Source organism: Podarcis cretensis (genome assembly GCF_951804945.1).
Source record: "Podarcis cretensis genome assembly, chromosome: 12".
In the NCBI taxonomy this organism is placed as follows: Eukaryota; Metazoa; Chordata; class Lepidosauria; order Squamata; family Lacertidae; genus Podarcis; species Podarcis cretensis.
In genome coordinates this window covers 47,883,040-47,905,661 of record NC_137181.1, presented here as the reverse complement: position 1 = coordinate 47,905,661, position 22,622 = coordinate 47,883,040, and the positions used below count along the sequence as shown (strand labels likewise).

The following is a 22,622-nucleotide window of genomic DNA, read 5'->3' as shown; positions in this document are numbered from 1 at the left end:
GGCTGCTGATGTAATAAAAACAAGCTTCTCAGAAGTTGAAAGAATGGAAGCAGGGCACTGAAGATGGACTGGTGTTAATGGTCCCTTTATACTCGCCTGTGCTCACTTCATTGAGGTTATTCCTCCAGTCCTAGAACAGTCTCTCATGCTTATTTCAAGACCAGGGAGAGCCACATAAGTCCAGCAAAGATGTTCGTTAGATTACTGCAACTCGAGGAAGAAAATGTTTGTGTCTAGAGCCTTGTGTGTACACTGGAGTCAGTGGTTGGGGACTGTTGGCCTAATCCAGCCCTTGCAGAACTGGTGCCCTCCAGATGTTGTTGGACTACAACTTAGCCCCAGCCAGCTTTGCTGCAATCTAACAACACCTGGAGGGCACCAGGTTGATAAATGTTGATCTAAACCTTTTCACTATTGCCACTGGTTTTCCCTCCTGTATTCCTCTCTTTCCAGGCCCGTGTTGTGGCAGTGTTGGACTGGGAACTTTCGACTATAGGGCATCCTCTGGCAGACTTCGCTTACACTGTTTCTCTCTGGTTTTGGCCCAGATCCCTCAAACATCTGCAAATGGCGAATTTCCAGTATATAAACAATATTGCAGGTATGCACCCATCTTTCTTTATATGTTCTGTGCCTATGTATTGGGGGGTCACCAACCTTTGGGGACCAGTGAGCTGAATGAAGGTCCTCGCTAGAGCAATGAGAGCCACTGACTACAAATTTTAGGGTTCCTTTATTATATCATTTCCTTCATGGAGAAGAGAAATGGCTTTGGGATGAGGAATTATTATACAGTCATACCTTGGGATTGACCAAACTGCGGGAGGCAGTGGAAGACAGGAGGGCCTGGCGTGCTCTGGTCCATGGGGTCACAAAGAGTAGGACACGACTAAATGACTAAACAACAACACCACCTTGGGATGAATACGCTTCAGGTTAAGCATTTTTGGATTGCGCTCCGCAGCGACCCGGAAGTAACGGAACGTGTTACTTCCGGTTTTCGCCGCATGCGCAGACGCTCAAAATGACGTCACATGCATGCGCGGAAGCGGTGAAACGCGACCCGCGCATGCGCAGACGTGCAGTCATGACTTACATTCGCTTGAGGATGCAAACGGGGCTCCGGAACGGATCCCGTTCGCGTCCAGAGGTACCACTGTAGTAGATATTGTCTTTCCACCGGAGTTCCTGCCCATTTCCATCTTGCAAATTAAGGGTTTGGAAGACTAGTATCCTAGTGAAGTGGAACTGAGCTGGTTGTCTTTTGTCTGCTCCCTGCCTTCAAATTATCTCCTAACATTATCTCCATTCAGGGGGTGGATAGATTGTACTTGGCAACTAAATTTGCACATGCTGACCTTTATGCAATAAAATTTGTGTGAGGAACTCAAGATATGCCTGGATGCCTTTCAGGAGCCGAGGCTGGGATCGGACTGGTACCAGGGGCACAAAAATTCATGATGGGGTACCTCTTGTCATATTAGGTTATACCACTTACCTTGCATACACCATGATCTAGTAATAAACCAAAGAATAAGTTCATATGGACACACACACCTTTTCACAAACACACTTTTTTTGTATTAGAAACTCAGTAGGGTAAAGGAAGTTCCTGCTGCCAGCTCCATGTGACTGGCAGGCAACAACACACAGCCTGAGGAAGTGGGATTATCTCCATTGCTCCTCTCTCTTTTTCCCACCCGCCACCCCCACCAAAGTTTTTTTTAAGAAAGGTTTATCTGTGGGGCATTATTACTAACTGCCAGCTCCATGTGACTGATAGGCAACAACAGCTCAGTGTATGCTTATGAGATGTGGGAGCATTCTCACATAAATACTGCATTGGATACTACCTGTTAGTTATCTCAGTTGGTACAGCATGAGACTCTTAATCTCAGGGTTGTGGGTTCGAGCCCCATGTTAGGCAGAAGAGTCTTGCTTTGCAGGGGCTTGATCTAGATGACCCTTGTCGTTCCTTCCAGCTCTATCTATCTATGGTTCTATGATCTGATGGCTATATTGCTGCATGAGAAAATAGATGCAGTACTAGTACAGTGGACGCTCGGGTTGCGAACATGATCCGTGCGGGAAGCACGTTCGCAACCCACAGCGTTCGCAACCAGCAGCGCCACATCTGTGCATGCGCGAGTTGTGCTTTGGGGCTTCTGTGCATGCGCAAAGCGCGATTTAGCACTTCTGCACCTGCGCATGTGTTGAAACCTGGAAGTAACCCGTTCTGGTACTTCTAGGTTCGACGTGGTGCGCAATCCGAAATCGCGCAACCCAAAGTGTTTGTAACCCGAGGTATGACTGTATATCTGTTTATACCCCTGTTGCATACAATTAAGACAACAACAACCGTGTGTAACTGGCACACCAAGCCAAGTTTTCACATTATTCCGTATCAATTTCCTAGGAATTCCGTCGGCTGAAGAAGTGATCGCGACGTACTGTCGCTGCAGAGGTATCAGCCCTGCTGTGCCCAACCTGAATTTCTTCCTTGCACTCTCGTATTTTAAAGTGGCTTCCATAATGCAGGTAATAGTTGTGGCTATAAATATATCTTACCTGTTTTAAACATATTTTAAGTTTCAGGGAGGGACGCAGGTGGCGCTGTGGGTTAAAGCCTCAGCGCCTAGGACTTGCCGATCGAAAGGTCGGCGGTTCGAATCCCTGCGGCGGGGTGCGCTCCCGCTGCTCGGTCCCAGCGCCTGCCAACCTAGCAGTTCGAAAGCACCTCCAGGTGCAAGTAGATAAATAGGGACCGCTTACCAGCGGGAAGGTAAACGGCGTTTCCGTGTGCGGCTCTGGCTCGCCAGAGCAGCGATGTCACGCTGGCCACGTGACCCGGAAGTGTCTCCGGACAGCGCTGGCCCCTGGCCTCTTAAGTGAGATGGGCGCACAACCCCAGAGTCTGTCAAGACTGGCCCGTACGGGCAGGGGTACCTTTACCTTTACCTTTACCTAAGTTTCAGGGAGAAATACTGCAAGCCATACTCCTACATAATATTAGTGAAGTTCTTTGAAGTTCAACAAGAAAATGAGCGTTACTTTGATGTGCATATTTCCTAGATATGTCTCAGGCATGTGTCAATCACGCCATTCAAATGCCCCTTAACATTCACATGAACACAAAATTTAATAACTGGGTGGCAGTGGGGAACCAGTCCTCTTTTTGGCTCACCTTAAACACTGGCAGATTCAGCTGTGAGATTTTGCGGGGCTAGCTGAGATTATTACTACTACCACACTTCATATTTAGTTTTCCGCAGCCTACAGGAGCTGGATTTTAGCCGCCCTGCAGTGGGTTTGTGTTAATGTCCTCAACACCCCAACTTTTTTTAAAAAATAAACAGCTCTGGAACATCAACAACATTGTCTTACACTGAACGTAACAAGAGAGAGAGAGAGACCTTGCAGTTCTTTTGTAATTCAAGAAAACCTTTAATAAAAATTATTTCAAAATAAAATAACAAAGGTCATTATATATTACTTTAGCTAGTAACAAACAACAGCTCTCCAAATTTTATATTTTGTCAGTTGTTTCAGAGGCAGAATTGTTTGGCTGTGCAGTACTAAGTGTTGTTTGATTTCACAATTTCTACATGACATAATGTTTTAGCAAGTGGGTTCTTGAATGAAATAAAAAGCCAAATCACACATACTTTTGTTTATATGTTCCTTAGGGCATCTACGCCAGATACCTTCAGGGAAATTCCGTTGCAGAAAACAGCCACAAGTTTGGCAGTATGGTGAAACCTTTGGCAGAAACTGGATTACTGGTATCAAAAAAGTAAGAATGGTTTATTCAGAATATTTTTTAAAAAAATGGCAACGAGTTCACTCCAAAGCAGTTGAGGTTGTAGTGTGGGGTATTGCATGAGGAGTCAGGGAGATGAATTTGTTTCTGCTTTGGGACTTCCGGGTTAGCGCCTCCAGCAATGGCGGAGTTCCTCTGATCGGGAGGAACTTGCTCCGTGGAATTTAGGGTCTGGCCGCCACGGCGAAGGCGGAGACCCATTAAAAATCGCAGGCGGGAGAAGCCTGTGAACGTGGGATTTGGCTGGCACCTTTTGCGCCTCCCCTACTCACGGAGAGACCCGGTTTCGGGTATCCAGAGCGATGTGGGGTGAGCGGCGCAGTGCTTCAAATTGACTGCTTCTTTCACTGAGTGAAGCCGCATTGCTGTTGCCGGAGAGCGCTGACTTTTTCCTGTGGACAATTTGATTCTAAACAACTACCCGTGAGTAGAACGGAAAATTGGATTTTTAAACGTCTTAATTTGGCATCGAAACGGGGAGGTTTCAAACAGGAAGTCCGCCTTCCCCTTTTGTAAATAGATTGAAGCAAAGAATTTGCAAGCTAAAGTCTTGGAAAGTCCTATGTAAAGGATTAAACTTCCAACGGCTAAAATCATTAAACCCCCCTTGGAAGCAGGAGAAGAGGGGGGAAATTTTGGATCGCGTAAGCCTGCAGGAGAGAGTGAAGAAAGTTGGATCACCACCGCTCTGAACCTGGAAATGGACTGCTAGTAAGACTGACGTTTTTGGGAAAGTTCATTGACTGTGACAGTTAGTTAAATAAGAGAAATACATTGTTTTCATTGTCTCCTGCGTTTAAAAAGGAGTAAAAGTAGCTGAAAATTGAAACTAATTTTACTGCTTGAACTGTGCTTAAAAGGATTGATACAAACAGAAATTGTTTCCCTCTAGAGGGAGCCTTTGAAATTGTTACAAGAGTTGGGCTGGTGGAATCTCCAGCTGCAAGAGAAAACCGTGAGATTGACCTTGGATTGCTTGAGAACGTCGACAGAAGAAGCCTTAGTGGTTGCACTATGCAAGATAAGTGAGTCATTGGAACAGCTCCATAAAAAGATGGACGTGATGAATATTAAAATTGATATTTTGGAACAAAAAGCGACTAATTTGGGACAAAAAGTGAACATCTGCACAGAAACTATTCAGGAACCGATACAGGAATCTACTTTGACATGCCAAATGGTGGAGAAAGCGAGGGAGAAAGTTGTGGTTGTTGAACCTAAAGTAATACAAGTGGAGAGGGAGAGAGCCCCAGCCTTACAGAGGCAACTTGATGATTACAAGTTGTTGCCCTCTATGATTGAATTCAGAGAAAGTCAGATTGGAACCCTGCTTGGACTGGAGAAGGAAAGTTGGATAGATCACCTCATGCAGGGATTTACTGACTTTTGGGATCTGGACCTGGGTCAGGAGGAAATTGGAATTGTGGGGACCTGCAGATTTGGAGGGACTTTGAAACACGTCCTGAAATATCTTTTGGATTTTAGTTTTAACCACGGAGATGTGGATGACATGTCGAGAAGGAATAAAAACATTGTTAGGTTGGAGCTCCCTCGAGACCTACTCTTCAGCATCAAAGAAAGGAAATTAAGAACAAGATCAGCAGAAGACAAAGTAAAGTGTATGTATAAATGCGAAGAAGACTTGCAGAAGGGACCTGGAAAAGAGTTAAGAGCCTCGGACAGAAGAGCACCAGGTTGATGGACTATATGGAATTGACGGAAATGACTGGCAGAATCCAAGACCAGGGAGAAGAGACGGTGGAAGAAGATTGGAAAAAGTTTAAAGTTTATTTATAGAAATATGGTAAAATTAATGAGTGTTAGAAAAATGTTGGAATGAAATTATATGGCCTTAGTAGAAGTGTTATAAGGAGTTAAGCATAAATAAGTATTATTTAATGAAAAATAAGGTTAAAATAAGTTAAGATATTTATATGACAGAAAATAGTGAAAGATGGAAAGGATTTGCTGAAACAATTAATAGAAGTGGAATACAAAAAGGGAGGTGAGAGGAAGTCGATGAAACAAAGGAATGGAAGATAAGGCATTGAAATGGTATGATGTATGTTTTTAAATTGTTTTTGTTCTGTTTTGTTTAGTTTAATGCGTTAATGTTGTGTGATGTATTGTTTATATATTGTATTGTTTTTTCTTTTTCTTCTCCTTTTCTTTTTCTTCTTGTTTGTAACGTTTAAAAGTAATAATTTTTTTTTTTTTAAAAAGAATTTGTTTCTGCTTTAAGGCTATGTACCTGAAGAAAAACGCCATTACTGTCCCATCTGGGTTTTTCTTCTAGAACATCTTTTGCCACTGAGAGTCAGCCCTGTAGCACAGGAGAATTATTCCACCAGTCTAAAGAGGGCAAAGAAGTGCTTGAAACGGTGAAGGATTTCATGAAGAAATATGTTTTTCCAGCTGAAATGGTGAGACATATGATGTAGCATATTCAGAACACTGGTACTAATCAGGCACAGATTAAGAGCCTAATCATTGATTAGGAATAGAAATGTGGCTGAATTTTGCCCTGGTTTATTAAGATTTCTCTAGTATATGATTCAACAGTACAGTGGTACCTCGGGTTAAGTACTTAATTTGTTCTGGAGGTCCGTACTTAACTTGAAACTGTTCTTAACCTGAAGCACCACTTTAGCTAATGGGGCCTCCCACTGCTGCTGCCGATTTCTGTTCTCATCCTGAAGCAAAGTTCTTAACCCGAGGTAATATTTCTGGGTTAGCAGAGTCTGTAACCTGAAGAGTATGTAACCCGAGGTACCACTGTACTGATTTGTGGTTGTCAAAGTAAGACACAGATTTAGTTATTTAGCAGTTATCTAGCAGAGATGGGGAATCTGCTGCTCTCCATCTGTCGTTAGACTTCAGCTTCCATCAAACAACATGGCTATGAGCAGAGATGGTGAGAGTTCAAGTCCAGTACAACTAGACTACAACTGGTCTAGTTTCTCCCTCAGTGCCAGAAGGCAGAGGTGATCCCATGCAAAGGTTATTAGGACTCCTGTATCATTCATATTCAATATAGGGGACGCAGGTGGCGCTGTGGGTTAAAGCCTCAGTGCCTAGGGCTTGCCGATCGAAAGGTCGGTGGTTCGAATCCCTGCGGCGGGGTGCGCTCCCGCTGCTCGGTCCCAGCGCCTGCCAACCTAGCAGTTCGAAAGCACCTCCGGGTGCAAGTAGATAAATAGGGACCGCTTACCAGCGGGAAGGTAAACGGCGTTTCCGTGTGCGGCTCTGGCTCGCCAGAGCAGCGATGTCACGCTGGCCACGTGACCCGGAAGTGTCTCCGGACAGCGCTGGCCCCTGGCCTCTTGAGTGAGATGGGCGCACAACCCCAGAGTCTGTCAAGACTGGCCCGTATGGGCAGGGGTACCTTTACCTTTACCTATCATTCATAGTTTTACACAGAGGCATAGGTGCCAGATCCTGGGAGCCGAGGCACTTTCACCCCCCCCATGTTTTTTTATTAGTGGGTGAGCCCCATCAATTTTCAGAGGGCATTTGACTCTGCCCCGTGGTACATCACAATGCCATGCTTGCAACATCAGGATGTTGTGTGACATCGGGTGCGCATGGTGTCAAGACGAGGCCTCCTCAATCATCTTGAGAAGTTGGTGCCTCTACAGGGAGGGGATTTTAGCTGGTGCAACTTTTCTAATCTCTGGCCCACCAGGACCAACTGCAAGCCTGAGTTGCCTCATAACAAAATGTGGCCTGGTAACTCACCTCCTGGGTTGGTGTCCTCACCCCAGGGGCATGCAGCAGCAGCAGCAGCTAAATCGGGCAGCTGGGAAATGCCTGCCATTTTAAGCCCACCCCAAACAAAACGTTGACCCGTGGCATTGTGGGAAATTTTAATGGTGGATAGCTTTCAGACCCAGCCATCTAGTGCAGGGGCCCCAGGACAGAAAATAGTGGTGGGCCTTTCTAAGGTCCAATGGTACAGTTAGGTAAATTACACTCTAGACATACAGTGGTACCTCGGGTTAAGTACTTAATTCGTTCCAGAGGTCCGTTCTTAACCTGAAACTGTTCTTAACCTGAAGCACTATTTTAGCTAATGGGGCCTCCTGCTGCTGCCGCGCCACCGGAACACAATTTCTGTTCTCATCCTGAAGCAAAGTTCTTAACCTGAGGTACTATTTCTGGGTTAGCGGACTCTGTAACCTGAAGTGTATGTAACCTGAAGTGTATATAACCTGAGGTACCACTGTAATGGCATTACAGGAGTCCTTTTATTTTACAGTGGTACCTCGGGTTACAAACGCTTCGGGTTACAAACGCTTTGGGTTACAAACTCCGCTAACCCAGAAGTAGTACCTCAGGTTGAGAACTTTGCCCCAGGATGAGAACGGAAATTGTGCGCCGCAGCAGCAGTGAGAGGCCCCATTAGCGAAAGCGCACCTCAGGTTAAGAACAGTTTCAGGTTAAGAACGGACCTCCGGCATGAATTAAGTTCGTAACCCGAGGTACCACTGTATTATTTTATTATTTATATGATGCCCATCTGACTGGGCTGTCCCAGCCACTCTGGGTGGCTCCCAACAAAATATTAAAAGCAGAATAAAACGTCAAACATTTAAAAATTCCCTGTTGTACTGGGATGTTTTCTGAAAGTCATAAAGTCATTTACCGTAGATGTGTGAGGGGAATATTGCTGCGCTATTCATCCAGTCTATTGGACTTCAGGTGCTCACGTTCACAATTCTGTGTCTTTATGACTCTTCCCTCCAATTACTCACAAACCATATGAGGGGGGAAAATGCACTGATGTGGCTTTATTGGCTGTTGTGTGTTCTCTATTGATGTATTTTATTTTCCTAGGAAATGGTGGAGTATTACGCCAGAAATAAAAATTCGCCAGACGTATGGAAAAAGCCTCCCGTGATTGAGAGACTGAAGGTGCTTGTATTTTTTCACTTCTGTGGTGTTAATAATGGAAGGAATTACCTGATACAGTCCTGTAGCTGTGCAAATGTCACTTGAAGAATAGCTTATCTGATGTTTGGGGATCTTATTCCAGTTAAAATGGCAGGTAAAGTTTTGAAGAGAAAGAGTAGTTTATCACCCTGATCCACAGGCATGATAAAACGGCGATGCTTTTGCTTTAAAGCACTTTAGGTCAATTGATTTCAATTGCAGGCAAGCCTGGGCCAAATTTCTTCTGCAGTTTCACAGGCTTACACTCTGGGCCATTAATCATAGATGTTTTGCTGAATAACACTGTGGAAAGACAGAAATCTCTGCAATGTGTAATTCTTAGTCTTCTGTTTCTATAACCAAGAAGGGAAAAATAATCATTTCACACTAAGACACCTAGTCACGAATTAGATGCTCTGACTCATTTGGATTTTCTTAATGGAATTAGGTTGGTTGGAACCAGAGTTTAAAAACTGGTGTGTATATGAGAGAGAGTGAGATAGAGTGTGCGAGAGAGAGAGAGAGAGAGAGAGAGAGAGGAAAAAGGAAGGAAGGAAGATCTCCAGGTTGATGGACTGTTGGAGGTTGATGGAACTGGCGGCAGGGGCCGAGACCGGGGAGGGGAGACGGTGGAAGAAAATTGGGAATTTGAAGTGTATATATGGAGATTTAAAAAAAAAAAAAAATCTAATGAGAGATGGAAAAATCGTGGAATGAAATTTTTATGACCCTAGGGGAAATGTCTTAAGAGATCAAGGTCAAATATATTAGTTTTAATGAGAAATAAGATTAAATAAAGTAAAAATGGATGGTTAATTGGTGAAAGAAGAGAATGTAAAATTACAGTATATTAAGATAAATTATTAGGATAAAAACAAGGATGAAGGATTTGCTGAAATATTTAACTGAACTAGAATACATAGAGGGGAGGTATGAGGAGGTCAAGGAAATAAGCTAAAGAAAGAAAGTTATGTAAAGGTTTGATTTGTTCTTTTTTTGTATGTTTGTATGTATTTTTTTCATTTTTTTCCTTTTTTCCTTTTTTTATCTGTTTTTCTTTTTTATTTTTTCTTTGATGTGACTTGTTTTTATGTATTGTTTTCTTTTCTTTTTTTGTTTCTCTTTGTAACCTTTAAATTTTGAATAAATATCATTTTTTAAAAAAAGGAATGAATGAAGGAAGGAAAGAAAAGAAAAAGAAAGAAAGAAAAGAGAAAAAAAGAAATAGAGAGAGAGAGAGAATAAGTGAAGCTGTTTATGGCAATGCCAGAACCAATAATTTGGCTTGGTGTTTTCTGAGTGCTGTGATTTCAATCAGATTGGCATTTATTTTATCGGGACTATATTAAAATACGTATATTTCCCCGAATGCTGTAAGCATCCCAGCTCTTAAATTATTTATTTTATTATATTTAAATATTATATATCTCCCTTCTAGCTAAAGTATTAGAATGGTCGTTCAGTGCCACCATTGACTTGGCTGATTCCCCCTACTTCTATCATCAGGAAAGGGCCAAGGCAGAGGGTCTCTGGAACCTTTTCCTGCCAGGGGTTAGTGGTCTTGGCCAGCTGGACTATGCCTTAATCGCAGAAGAGACCGGGAAGTGCTTCTTCGCGCCCAACGTGTTCAACTGCCACGCCCCAGGTCAGTGAATTGTTATGACACTCATACCAGGGATCGTGGAATCACAGAACTGTAGAGTTGGAAGAGACCTCAAGGGTTTTCTAGTCCAACCCGCTCCAGTGCCCAATTTGGGATTCGAACCCATTACCCTGAGATTAAGAGTCTCGTGCTCTAACCAACTGGGCTATCCTAGTACCTGACAGGGAACCTTTCTCAGCTCAAGTGCCACGCTTTCTCCTGAGGGACCGCATTCCAGAGACAAATGTGCATTAGACCTTTGACTGGTTCCTACAGACACCATTTCCACACCCCTCTCCATCCTACATCTAGGAAGGTAGAAGCATTTTCAGAGTTGAGGGGCACATTCCAGCCAGGCAAAAAACACTCAAGGAGGGTGCAAAGCAGGGCTGGTGACAGACGTGACCTTGGGAGTTGTCCTGAGGGCTGGATAATGAGTCCTGAGGTGTTGCATCTGGCTCCAGGGCCTGAGGTTTCCCATCCTTGCCTCTGTGCAGTGATCACTGTGTGTCTGATGGAGCGGGAACCGCAACAGCGTCTTTTCTGTTTGTCTCCCCCCAGACACAGGAAACATGGAGGTCCTGCACATGTATGGGACCCAAGAACAAAAGAAACAGTGGCTGGAGCCTCTCCTAGAAGGGAAAATAAGTTCTTGCTTCTGCATGACAGGTAATAGTTTCTTCTTCTCCTCCTAAAAACTAAGGATTGTGATACAGTGCTACAAAAATCCTCCAATAGCAACTGCATGGTGACCTTTTACATTTGTATTACATACAGAGAAATATAATGGTTTTAGTACCAATAGTCCACAACAGTTCCTCTGTAGTATTTTTCCAGGAATATCTTTTCTTTATAATTTATATCCGCTCCAATTATTATTTTTTGAATGTTTGTCTTATTTTTATACTTTTTAAAAATAATTTGAGATGTATATATGTTTCGTTATACAGTGGTACCTCGGGTTAAGTACTTAATTCGTTCCGGAGGTTCGTATTTAACCTGAAACTGTTCTTAACTTAAAGCACCACTTTAGCTAATGGGGCCTCCTGCTGCCACTGCGCCACCGGAGCACGATTTCTGTTCTCATCCTCAAGCAAAGTTCTTAACCTGAAGCATATTTCTGGGTTAGCGGAGTCTGCAACCTGAAGCGTATGTAACCTGAAGCGTATGTAACCTGAAGCGTATGTAACCCGAGGTACCACTGTATAAGTGTGAAATTCAATAACCTGTAAGAAACATTGCAATAATAAAACAAATAGAGCTTAAACCAGGTTCATCTTTCTACATCACATAGAATTGCATGTTGATAAGAATTCTCAACTAATAAATATACGTCTACATATATATTTGAGCTCTTTGACATTCTCCTTAGATTAACTTAGAAACAATCTAAGACAGTGGTGGCAAACCTATGGCATGTGTGCCAGAGTGGGCACTTGGAGCCCTCTCTGTGGGCACATGCGCCATCGGTCCATCTGCACCGTTGCTGGAGGTTGGCAAAGTGGGCAGCTGCCCCCCCCGACCACTGTGGGTAGGAAACTCTCACCAGAGTTCCTCAGCCCCCGTGCCACTGCGAGCCAGAAACGGGTTATGTTTTGCTTGTGTGAGCCGGAGATTGTCTGCGGCGATTGGGCGGGAGATTATTGCCTGTTGTCGATTGGCTTCCTCTGTATTAGTTTGGCGGCTGCCTCCCGCCCAAAAGCTCAGCGAACCTGGACATTCCCCCCAATGAAAGCTCAACAACAGTGTGCAAGCCCCCCCCCCCACACACAAAGAAGTTCAACAACTCAGGGCACTTTGGGTTGGCACTTTGCGAGAAATAAGTGGGTTTTGGGTTGCAGTTTGAGCACTCGGTCTCTAAAAGATTCGCCACCGCTGATCTAAGATCTTCAGCAAAATCAATAGTAAGGCCACTTCCCAAACCAATTAAGAAGGACCAGGAAAAATGCCAACCAGTCTGTGTGGTCCCCAGAAGTGTTTTAAAACAACTAGGGGAACATTAAAGGTAAAGGGACCCCTGACCATTAGGTCCAGTCGTGACCGACTCTGGGGTTGCGGCGCTCATCTCGCTTTACTGGCCGAGGGAGCCGGCGTACAGCTTCTGGGTCATGTGGCCAGCATGACTAAGCCGCTTCTGGCGAACCAGAGCAGCGCATGGAAACGCCATTTACCTTCCCGGTGGAGCTCTACCTAGTTATCTACTTGCACTTTGATGTGCTTTCGAACTGCTAGATTGGCAGGAGCAGGGATCGAACAACGGGAGCTCACCCCGTTAAGGGGATTCGAACTGCCAACCTTCTGATCGGCAAGTCCTAGGCTCTGTGGTTTAATCCACAGCGCCACCCATGTCCCATAGTGTGGAGCCAGTGTGGTGTAGTGGTTAAGAGCGGTAGTCTCGTAATCTGGTGAACCGGGTTCGCGTCCCTTCTCCTCCACATGCAGCTGCTGGGTGACCTTGGGCCAGTCACACTTCTCTGAAGTCTCTCAGCCCCACTCACCTCACAGAGTGTTTGTTGTGGGGGAGGAAGGGAAAGGAGAATGTTAGCCGCTTTGAGACTCCTTAAAGGGAGTGAAAGGCGGGATATCAAATCCAAACTCCTCTTCTTCTTCTTCTTCTTCTTCTTCTTCTTCTTCTTCTTCTTCTTCTTTTCTTCTTCTTCTTCCATAGGGGAACATTAAGCAACATAATAAAAAGGGAAAGGGACCCCTGACAATTAAGTCCAGTCGCGAATGACTCTGGGGTTGCGGTGCTCATCTTGCTTTACAGGCCGAGGGAGCCGGCGTTTGTCTGCTTCTGCAGACAGTTTTTTCCGGGTCATGTGGCCAGCATGATTAAGCTGCTTCTGGCGGAACCAGAGCAGCACACGGAAACGCCATTTACCTTCCCGCCGGAGCAACATAATAAAACCACATAAATGGTCACATCACCTGCTGAGGGTGGTGGGGACAGACGGACTGCCTTTTCTCCTTGCAGACCACTGATGCTGCTTCTATCACCTCTGCTTGGTGATAGAATGGGCTAAGTTAAATTCTGTTTTCAATTACTCCAGCTGCAGTAAGCCATGATTGGTATTTTGTTTGAACAGAACCTGGCGTCGCTTCGAGTGATGCCACCAATATGGAATGCAGCCTCGAGAGAGATGGAGACAGCTATGTGATCAACGGCCAAAAGTGGTGGAGCAGCGGTGAGTAAAACAAAGTTTTCCTGGAATGATGAGGTCAATTCTACCTCAGAATTCTGTCCTCCCTCCCATGTTTCCGTATTGACTGCATGAGGGCTAAGAAAGATGACTTTTATTTTTTTCCTAGCGTCATGCTTGAACAGGCCTTTGCATTTGCATGCTAGATATTCCATTTATATTTTATCTATGGATTAAGTCACACGGGACTCCAGCATTAAGGTTTCATAAGATATGGGGCTTTGCTCCTGCACAAAGGTGAACTGAATCCTAGGGTCCTTCTCAAACCGAGTGTTCTATAAGTAGTGGAGAAGACACATTAATCCTGCTGAATCTCAACCCTGTCCTGCATACATGTAAACCAGTGTTTCCCAAACTTGGGCCTCAAGCTGGTTTTGGACTACAATTCCTATCATCCCTGATCACTCGTCCTGGTAACTAGGGATGATGGGAGTTGTAGTCCAACAACAGCTGAAGTCTGGGAACCCCTGATGTAAACCAATGACTCCTTTGGAATATGTTTTACACACAAGTTGTTTAACAATGTGTGAAGCTACAGATATATCAATCTTTTGAACTGGAATACTATGAGATGCTAATTAGCTGATATCCCAAAACTTCTGCAAGGCAATAAGGGACCTTCCTGAATTTTGAGTTTGAAAGATTCCCCTATCAAAAACACCCCACAGTAGTTCAGGGATTGTTTTATACACGTGGTTCCTTTCTCTTCCATTGAAGCTCTTTTATTGTATACAAAAATGAAGCATAATATATATTAATATAATACAATAGGAATAACAAAACATAAGATTGCATTGTGTGTGACTTAATGGAAATGCTGTAGGTGTCATTACGTGACAGTTCTAATCGTATTGGGAAATTCTACCCATTAAGTCCTGCACTTCAAATTCCATTACATGAAGGAATAAGGTCGTCCCCCCCCCCAAAAAAAAATACTATACAAATATTTGTGTAAATAAGTGTTTAGGTGTGTTCGTGTCCATATAAGTATCCAGATACATTCTTGAGCAGCAACTGAACATGGCATCCCCATGTCTAGTATTCCATCTTTCAGGAACACAAGGCAACATGTACCCCATGTACTGATGCCATTATCCTATGCGTTTTCTGGATTCCTGTTCCATGTAAATTATCTGGGTGGAGAAAACTTAGCACAATGGCACCAGGATTTATAGCAGGGCTTGGGGGGAAGCATTGATCCATTGGGGTTGTTTGGCTCCCATCAACCCCCATCTGTATGATCAGTGGCAGGGCCGTCTTAAGCATATCCAGCGCCGTGGTGCAAAGATCCCGCCGGCGCCCTCCCCTTTCCCAGAGTTGACCTTTTTTTTAGGACTGGAGGAGGCGGGCAGTGGCTGGAGGGCGGCTTCTCCGGTGGGGAAGAGGCAGAGGCTGGACGCGGCGCCTCCTGGCTCAGCTGGCCGCTTTGTGCCGCGGTGGCCACGGCAGGCAGCACACCGAGCGAGCGGGCCTGTGCGGAGCGAGCGAGCGCACATGTGCCGCTCCGGCCAAGCGTCAGCTCGGTTTTTTCCCTTTTAGCCTTCTGGCGCCCCACAGAATTTGGTGCCTGCAGGCTAAAATGGAGCCAACACTCAGCGGGAGTGGCGCACGCAACCTCGCTCACTCAGCGCACTCATTCGGTGTTCCCCGGACTCTCGTCTGGTGCCCTCCAGAACCTGGTGCCCTGGCACCCTGCGTCACTAGCCTCAAAGGGTAAGATGAGCCTGGTCAGTGGTCAGGGATAATGGAAACTGAAGCCCAACAACAGCTTTCATTATCCCTGACCATTGGCCATACTGATGGGGGTGGAGTCCAGCGCTTCCCCACCTCTGCTTATAGGATGATTTTATTTTATATAATAAGAATAGGCTTGCCACCATCTTTCCTGAGCCATGCTTCTCAAGGAAAAAACCAGCCTTTAGGAAAATAGCTATTGAGTGATTCTACTCACTCCATCTCCTTGCTACTAAGCAGGCTTATTTCCACTTGAACATTTCATTAGTATGTATTATTTGATGTTAGAAATAATGTGCAACATTTCCTGTATGCATAGATCAGCCCATTTAAACTAGGTTATACTGTCAGCAGAGAGCAGGTCCAGCTATCTACTCGATTGGAACAGCTTCATCCTACCACATGAAGCAATCACAGTCAATATTCAGTTCTTTTATCAAGGATCTCTCTGTGTCAACCCAGCACAGCCAGGCATTGACTGGCTTAAGCGAAAACATATTGCTTTGCTTCTCCTCATTTTCTAAATAGTGAAGCTACTGGTTTCTTGCCCTGAATCTTCATAGTCCATAGGAATTTCTTCATTCTGCTGCCTTCTCCAGTAGCCACAACGCTTTGCCATTTTGACCATGTGCATTTTGAAAGAGGCTCCCATAAAAAAATAAAGGATGGGGTTCAGGCAGCAGTGGAACAAAGCAATGCTGTTGGTCACCTGAAATATGATATCGATGGTTTTGCTCGTGTTGCAGTCTGTAATCAGCGGGTAGATAATGTCGATGGCTTTCCAAAGCTTGACCATGTTATAAGGCAGTTGCGTGACGATAAAGACCGACACCACTGCGACAAGAACTTTCAGAGGCCGGCATTTTTTAACACTGGGGCTCGAAATGAGAGTTCTGGCCACAGCCGAGTAGCAAACCAGCATGATGAGGAAAGGCAGCGCAAAACTCAGCAACATTTCCGCTATTTCGATGGTTACGTTAATTACGTTCCCCGTGCTCTGAGGAAATGCGGGAAAACATGAAAGTCTGTTGTTGAACTCCACGACTGTGTTAAAGACAAGTTCAGGAATGCAAAGGAACATGGCAGCTGCCCAGACAAGGAAAGACGTTTTGACGCATTGGTTGATGGCCCCTGGTTTAGCTTGGGATTTGACAATGGCTTTGTATCTATCGACGCTGATGCAGGCCAGAAATTGCATGCTAGCACTGAAGGTCATTGTGTAGACAGCGGACGTGATCTTGCATAAAGGGATACCTAGGACCCAACCATGGGCGGCACTCGCAGCCCAAAAGGGAAGAGTGCAGAGTAGTAACAAATCGGCAATCGCCAAGTTCATGATGTATACATCCACCCTGGTCTTTAGTTTTCTGATGTAGGCGAAGAATGCCACCACTAGGAAATTCCCAGCGAGCCCAACGAAGAAAACGACAGAGTAGAATGCCGGTAGGAATGAGGTGATGAATGCTCTGACCTCACCTTTGTAGCAAAGCGTTTCGAAGGAAGCGTAGTCGAAAGTAGTGTTCAGTTCATAATCATCGTAGTGGTACCCTTCTGTAGAGAGCTCCATGGAAGAATCTGAAATACAGGGTGGGGTGAAGGGAGAACCTGAAGTTAATTGCACCCAGTGGATGTTAGTTTTCCAGGAAATTTTGGATTGGGGGAATGCCCTGTACAAATTAGGATGATTTCCAGCTTGCCTCGGAAGATTTCTTGATGCCTTACAATGTGATTCAAGTATGATGATGATGATGATGATGATGATGATGATGATATAGTATTTCTACCCCGCCCATCTGGCTGGGTTTCCCCAGCCATTCTGGGCGGCTTTCAACAGAACATTAAAAACAGAATAAAACTTCAAACATTAAAAACTTCCCTAAACAGGGCTGCCTTCAGATGTCTTCTAAAAGTCAGATAGTTGTTTATTTCCTTGACCTCTGATGGGAGGGCATTCCCACAGGGCGGGCACCACCACCGAGAAGGCCCTCTGCCCGGTTCCCGATAACCTCACTTCTCGCAGGGAGGGAACAGCCAGAAGGCCCTTGGAGGCTAAACGATGGGGGTGGAGACGCTCCTTCAGGTATACTGGGCTGAGGCCGGTTAGGCTTTAAAGGTCAGCACCAACACTTTGAATTGTGTTTGGAAACATACTGGAAGCCAATGTAGGTCTCTCAAGACCGGTGTTATATGGTCTTGGCAGCCACTCCCAGTCACCAGCCTAGCTGCCGCATTCTGGATTAGTTGCAGAAGGAAGTGTGTTCGTTTCACTTTTGTTTAGTAAAGGGAGATAAATACCTTTTGTTACATCAGAAAATGTACTGATATCCTAGAGAGTGACCTCATTTTGCATGTTTATTTTACTTTTATTTCATAAAGAAAGCTAAAGCATTTAAACTGATACGCTTGCGTAACATTATATTTTTGCAGCTGGCATCCATTCATTATTATGAATGAACATTGCGGGGAGGGGTTTTTGTTCCACATCATTGGTGGCATTTGGAAATAGATTTTAAATACTTGAATCAAAGGCTCCAGACAAACACTATAATCTTCAAGGGCTCTTACCTGCATGCACGGCTAAACTAGGCATTACAATGAATAAACACATGGGTGTTGCTAAACATAGCACCTCCTCTCCCCCATTCCTTCCTTACTATTACAACAGCCTCCAGCCATTGGCAACCAACTCCTAGGGGCCGAGTGGTCTTTGCCCCCCCCCCCATAAAATATTTGAGGGGGCTGGATCCCTCCAAAGTTAGTGGGCACTGCCATTCAGATGGTGTCTGTGCTCTACATCATGTGATTGTTTATGCAGGGTAGGGGTTTATTTGCCCCCCATATTTTATTCAAGTTGTCCCCCCTGGGAGCCAGTGATGTGAAGTGGGACCATGTCATCAGAAAAACGGGCTCTCAATTTAGATGATACTAATTTGTTCCGGTGAGCAAAGACCCAGAATCATGCCAAAAGAAAATACATTAGAAAATTTATTAAAAGTAAATGGTAAAAATTGCAAATATGTACAATGAAGGCAATGTAAACAATGCATTTATAAACAATGATACAAAATAAACAGTGAGCTATATAAAAAAATGATTGCAGTATAATAATATAAACTTACAGTGAGACTAGACCAGGCAGTAAAGCCCTGCAGCTTTCAAAATTAAGATAAGGCAGGAATGCCAAACCTGCGGCTGTCTTTCAATGGTTTGCCCTTGAAGCTCTTGATCCAAGTACCGGATTATTTATTTCAGCTGAGTTGGCGGAGAACCCACTCCGGGGCTGTCCTTTTTGTTTTCCTGAAGCTGCAAATGAGCAGATGGATACAGGAAGTTCTTTTCTTAGACGTAGGTGGCTAGATTCCCGAGAGTCTCAAATTGTTCCTCAGTGTGCCAGTGTGAAATCTTCCAACATTTAACTAATTGTAGCCGGTTGGATTTCTCTTGATCTACCATGTGTGCCTGGGGATATTCCAGCCTCCCACTTTCCTCCATAAACAGCTAGGTGACTGCTGTGGCTGGTTGTAATGGCTGATTTCCAAGACTCTATAATACTTTTAACAGCGGTGGGCCTTTTTATCTCCCCCCTGGCTGTTTTAAATTTGGATTCCTGCATTGTAGGCAGTTGGACTAGACGACCTTTGGGTCCCTTCCAACTCTACAATTCTATGATCATCTGCCTGCCCCCTAGTAACCCCATCCTTTTATCTGTGTGTGTTTTATCCCCCTTGGCTTCTGTCTTTCGGCGGCACTAGTGCCATGGGACGTTTGAGTGCAGGATTTTATCTGTACAAATAAGAGGTTAGAGCAGCACGAGGGCTGCACCCTTCCAGTAGCAGGCAGAGCAATGGGCACAAATTTAACGATCAGTACAGTAGTATTGCGTCCTTTTCGGGCGCCCTCCAGCTGGGAAGGATGCAGCAGCTCATGGCACCCTGTGCCCTCTCCCCAAACTGCACCTGGGGCAACAACCCCCCTCCCAGCCCCTCCATGCTACGCCTCTGGGATCCCACAAGAAAAAGGACCATAAGCCCAGTAGTAGCAGCAGAGCACATGTTCATTGTTCATTAAGGGTTTCATTAAGGGTGCTGGGAACAGTAACTCCACGAGAGTTCTCCCAACAACTCTCAGCACCCTTTGCAAACTGCAGTACAGTGGTACCTCAGGTTAAGTACTTACCGTAATTTGTTCCGGAGGTCCGTTCTTAACCTGAAACTGTTCTTAACCTGAAGTACCACTTTAGCTAATGGGGCCTCCCGCTGCTGCCACACAATTTCTGTTCTCATCCTGGAGCAAAGTTCATAACCTGAAGCACTATTTCTCTGTTAGTGGAGTCTGTAACCTGAAGCGAAAGTAACCTGAAGCGTATGTAACCTGAAGCGTATGTAACCCGAGGTACCACTGTATCTGGGAAGCCACTTGAGGGAACTGACACACACACACACACACACACACACACAGCAAAAGTCACTACAGACTGTTTTCTAATCATTTATAAAAATGATAAAATGAAATTGCTGACCTGCTTTCCTCTTTTCAGGATCTGCTTCATTGAACTCCTCCTGTGCAATGCTGTTTTGGTTTCTGACTCACAATTATTCTCCAGAACCACCCCGCCTTTCATTTCCATTCTCTTTCCTCCGCCCACGCTCATTTGCCTTGTGCTTTCCTGGAAAACATCTGTTTCAGTTGAGCCAAAGGGCAGCTCCCTTTGCTGGCTCAGCTTTGCCTTTTAACCTGAAAGACAGAAAAAACTTTGTTGAAAACTCAGTTATTGATGTGGAGTTTTGGCGATGGGAATAGGATTGAGGTAGAAGTTTGGTCAGGGTTGCTAAGCGTATTTTAGCTCAGATAAGGGCTGTGTTATGCACCATGCCTTTAAAGCACATCTGTCTCCCCCCAGCTCCCCTAAGAATCCTGGGCACTGAAGTTTGCTAATGCAGGGCTGATCAGTGGCATCAGTGTGGCCTATAGGGCAGGTATCTGGCTTTAAATGGAGGGTGCCCCATTCCCCTGCTGCAGCACAACTGTCAGGTTATCCTCAACACAGTCTGCTAAAAATTGTTTGCATGCCTCAAATTGGTATTTCAAAAATATTATGTTTCATGCATCCTAGCAACCAAACCAACAAGTCAGTTAAGGCAGTTTAAATCTGGCTGGTTTGTGGATCATTTCAGGCAGCGGAATCTGTGGGATTTCCACCTTAAGCTGCCTTTTCCCGAATCTGACTGTTGGTCCATAAAGTCCAGTACAGTTATACCTTGGTTTTTGAACAGCCTAGTTCTCGAATGCCTTGGCTCCCAAACGACTGAAACCTGGAAGTGAGCGTTCCGGTTTGTGAACGTTCTTTTGGAAGCCAAACATCCAACAGGGCTTCTGCAGCTTCTGATTGGCTGCAGCAGCTTCCTGCAGCCATTCAGAAGCCGTGCTTTGGTTTTCGAACATTTTAGAAGTCAAACGGACTTCTGGAACTGATTCCGTTCGACTTCCAAGGTACGACTGTACTGTCTGCTCTGACTGGGAGTTGGGTCTCCAGGTTTTTTTTTTAACCATCAGCTTCTCTTTTTAACTGGGGACAGAATTTGCTTTCAAGCAAATGTGTACCTAGGAATGTCATTTCTTGCTAAATGAGATGGGATTAGTATCACAGCCTTTTATTCCCAATTCTAAAACTGTTCACTGGGAACTTGCCCATTTTTTAGGAGCTGGAAATCCAGACTGCAAGTTTGCTATTGTGATGGCCAGAGATAAAAACACATCTGCATCCAGGTAAGAAGAAAACCATGGTAAAATGTCCAGCCAAGTCTGAAAACTGGTCCATCTGACTTGGTATTGTCTCTGCTAGAAGTTCCCAGACTGTGGTCTGAGAGCTGCGCTGCAACCTGTCTGTGGATTTGTGGTTGAAGATGAGAGACAGCACATCCATCACATTAAATATCCATATCGAGTTTGAATTGTATTTGTATTGCTACTTCCTTATATTCTATTTTTATACAAAAGCAATATCTCCAAATGCAAAACAGATGTTCTTATGAACAGAGGAAGCTCCAGAAGGGCTATGGCATGCAAGAAGAGGCTGTCACCACTGCAAAGTGACCCAAGGAGGAAGACCACCTTGTGCCCTTCCTGGCTGGCATGCTGGCGCAGAAGGTGCCTGAGTCAGTCTTACACAAGTGCATGCATGCAATTGCACAATACCTTGCACGAGCCTTGACCCCCGGCATCCGTGCTCACACTGGCTGAACCTGGACCAGTCAGTAGCTATGGCACTGAACAAGACACCTCACTGCCTTCCCATCCCTGCCATAGAAGGCGCATAGGTTAGGTATGCTTTGCATACTTTGCAAGCCAAGAGGTTCGATCCTTGACATCTCCATAAACTGCTGGAAATCCTATGGAGCTTTTGCCCATCAGGCGCTGTGGGTTAAATCACAGAGCCTAGGGCTTGCCAATCAGAAGGTCAGCGGTTTGAATCCCTGCCACGGGGTAAGCTCCCGTTGCTCAGTACCTGCTCCTGCCAACCTAGCAGTTTGAAAACACATCAAAGTGCAAATAGATAAATAGGTACCACTCCAGCAGGAAGGTAAACGGTGTTTCCATGCGCTGCTCTGGTTCGCCAGAAGTGGTTTAGTCCAGCTGTACTCCCGGCTCCCTCGGCCAATGAAGCAAGATGAGCTCTGCAACCCCAGAGTCGTCCGTGACTGGACCTAATGGACAGGGGTCCCTTTACAGACCAGAGAGGGGGAACCTTTTTAAGTCTGAGGGACATATATCCTTCTGGGCCACCCTCAGAAAGGGGCCACACAGCGATAGAGGCGAGAGCAGGCAGAGCAACAAATGTGTGTTACCTTTGTGTAGCAGGCAGCACATTCCCATGCCCCTCTATCCTTGCCAGAGTTCAAGGACACATTCCAGGTAGGCAAAAATAGTGCAAAGCGGGGTCGGTGAGTGGCAGGACCTCAGGAAAGTTCCAAGGGCCAGATTGAAAGGTCTGAAGGGCCAGATTGAACCTCCAGGTCTGAGCTTCCCTATTCCTGTTGTAGACAATACTGGACCAATGGCAGGTTTCTGTTTCCATTAATACTCAGCAGTTTCTGTGTCCATTCATACTCAGCTGCTGCTCAAGAGGCAGAGGTAATAAAAGTTTAGTTGCCAGATTTCTAGTTTCAGTGCCTCTCTCTCAGGGCCGGATTTAGGTTTGATGAGGCCCTAAACTACTGAAGGTTAATGGAACCCTTTATATGTCCAGCTGTCCTTTGTCAACAACAAATTGTCACTGTATTTTGTGTTGAATATA

General features: G+C 45.0%; 3 protein-coding genes across 8 annotated transcripts in view; 2 read left to right on the top strand and 1 right to left on the bottom strand.

Annotated features, from left to right (window-relative positions):
• Positions 1 to 22,622, top strand: part of NPHP3 (nephrocystin 3) — a 224,095-nt gene that overhangs the window by 84,627 nt on the left and 116,846 nt on the right. The window lies entirely within an intron of this gene.
• ACAD11 (acyl-CoA dehydrogenase family member 11) overlaps positions 1 to 22,622 on the top strand; it is a 43,883-nt gene that overhangs the window by 15,655 nt on the left and 5,606 nt on the right. Inside the window, exons 7-15 of the mRNA XM_079947296.1 lie at positions 454 to 601; positions 2,417 to 2,538; positions 3,687 to 3,793; positions 6,117 to 6,243; positions 8,657 to 8,734; positions 10,259 to 10,397; positions 10,956 to 11,063; positions 13,481 to 13,579; positions 21,028 to 21,094. Coding sequence (XP_079803422.1) covers positions 454 to 601; positions 2,417 to 2,538; positions 3,687 to 3,793; positions 6,117 to 6,243; positions 8,657 to 8,734; positions 10,259 to 10,397; positions 10,956 to 11,063; positions 13,481 to 13,579; positions 21,028 to 21,094 — 995 coding nt within the window. The remainder of the gene's footprint in view (positions 1 to 453; positions 602 to 2,416; positions 2,539 to 3,686; positions 3,794 to 6,116; positions 6,244 to 8,656; positions 8,735 to 10,258; positions 10,398 to 10,955; positions 11,064 to 13,480; positions 13,580 to 21,027; positions 21,095 to 22,622) is intronic.
• On the bottom strand, positions 14,291 to 21,018 carry ACKR4 (atypical chemokine receptor 4). Of its 4 annotated transcripts, none has more exons than XM_079947414.1 (3): positions 19,848 to 21,018; positions 18,448 to 18,631; positions 14,291 to 16,903 (listed from the first exon to the last, which is right to left on the bottom strand). In XM_079947414.1, the coding sequence occupies exon 3, from the start codon at positions 16,893 to 16,895 to the stop codon at positions 15,849 to 15,851; it is 1,047 nt and encodes a 348-aa protein (XP_079803540.1). In that variant the 5' UTR covers positions 16,896 to 16,903; positions 18,448 to 18,631; positions 19,848 to 21,018; the 3' UTR covers positions 14,291 to 15,848. The 4 variants fall into 4 exon arrangements, with proteins under 4 accessions (XP_079803540.1, XP_079803543.1, XP_079803542.1 ...); XM_079947417.1 differs by having other exon boundaries at positions 18,515 to 18,631; XM_079947416.1 differs by lacking the exon at positions 18,448 to 18,631.

Coding starts and splice junctions, on each gene's coding strand:
- ACKR4 (XM_079947414.1), bottom strand. CDS start 16,895: ATGGAGCTCTCTACAGAAGGGTACCACTACGATGATTATGAACTGAAC.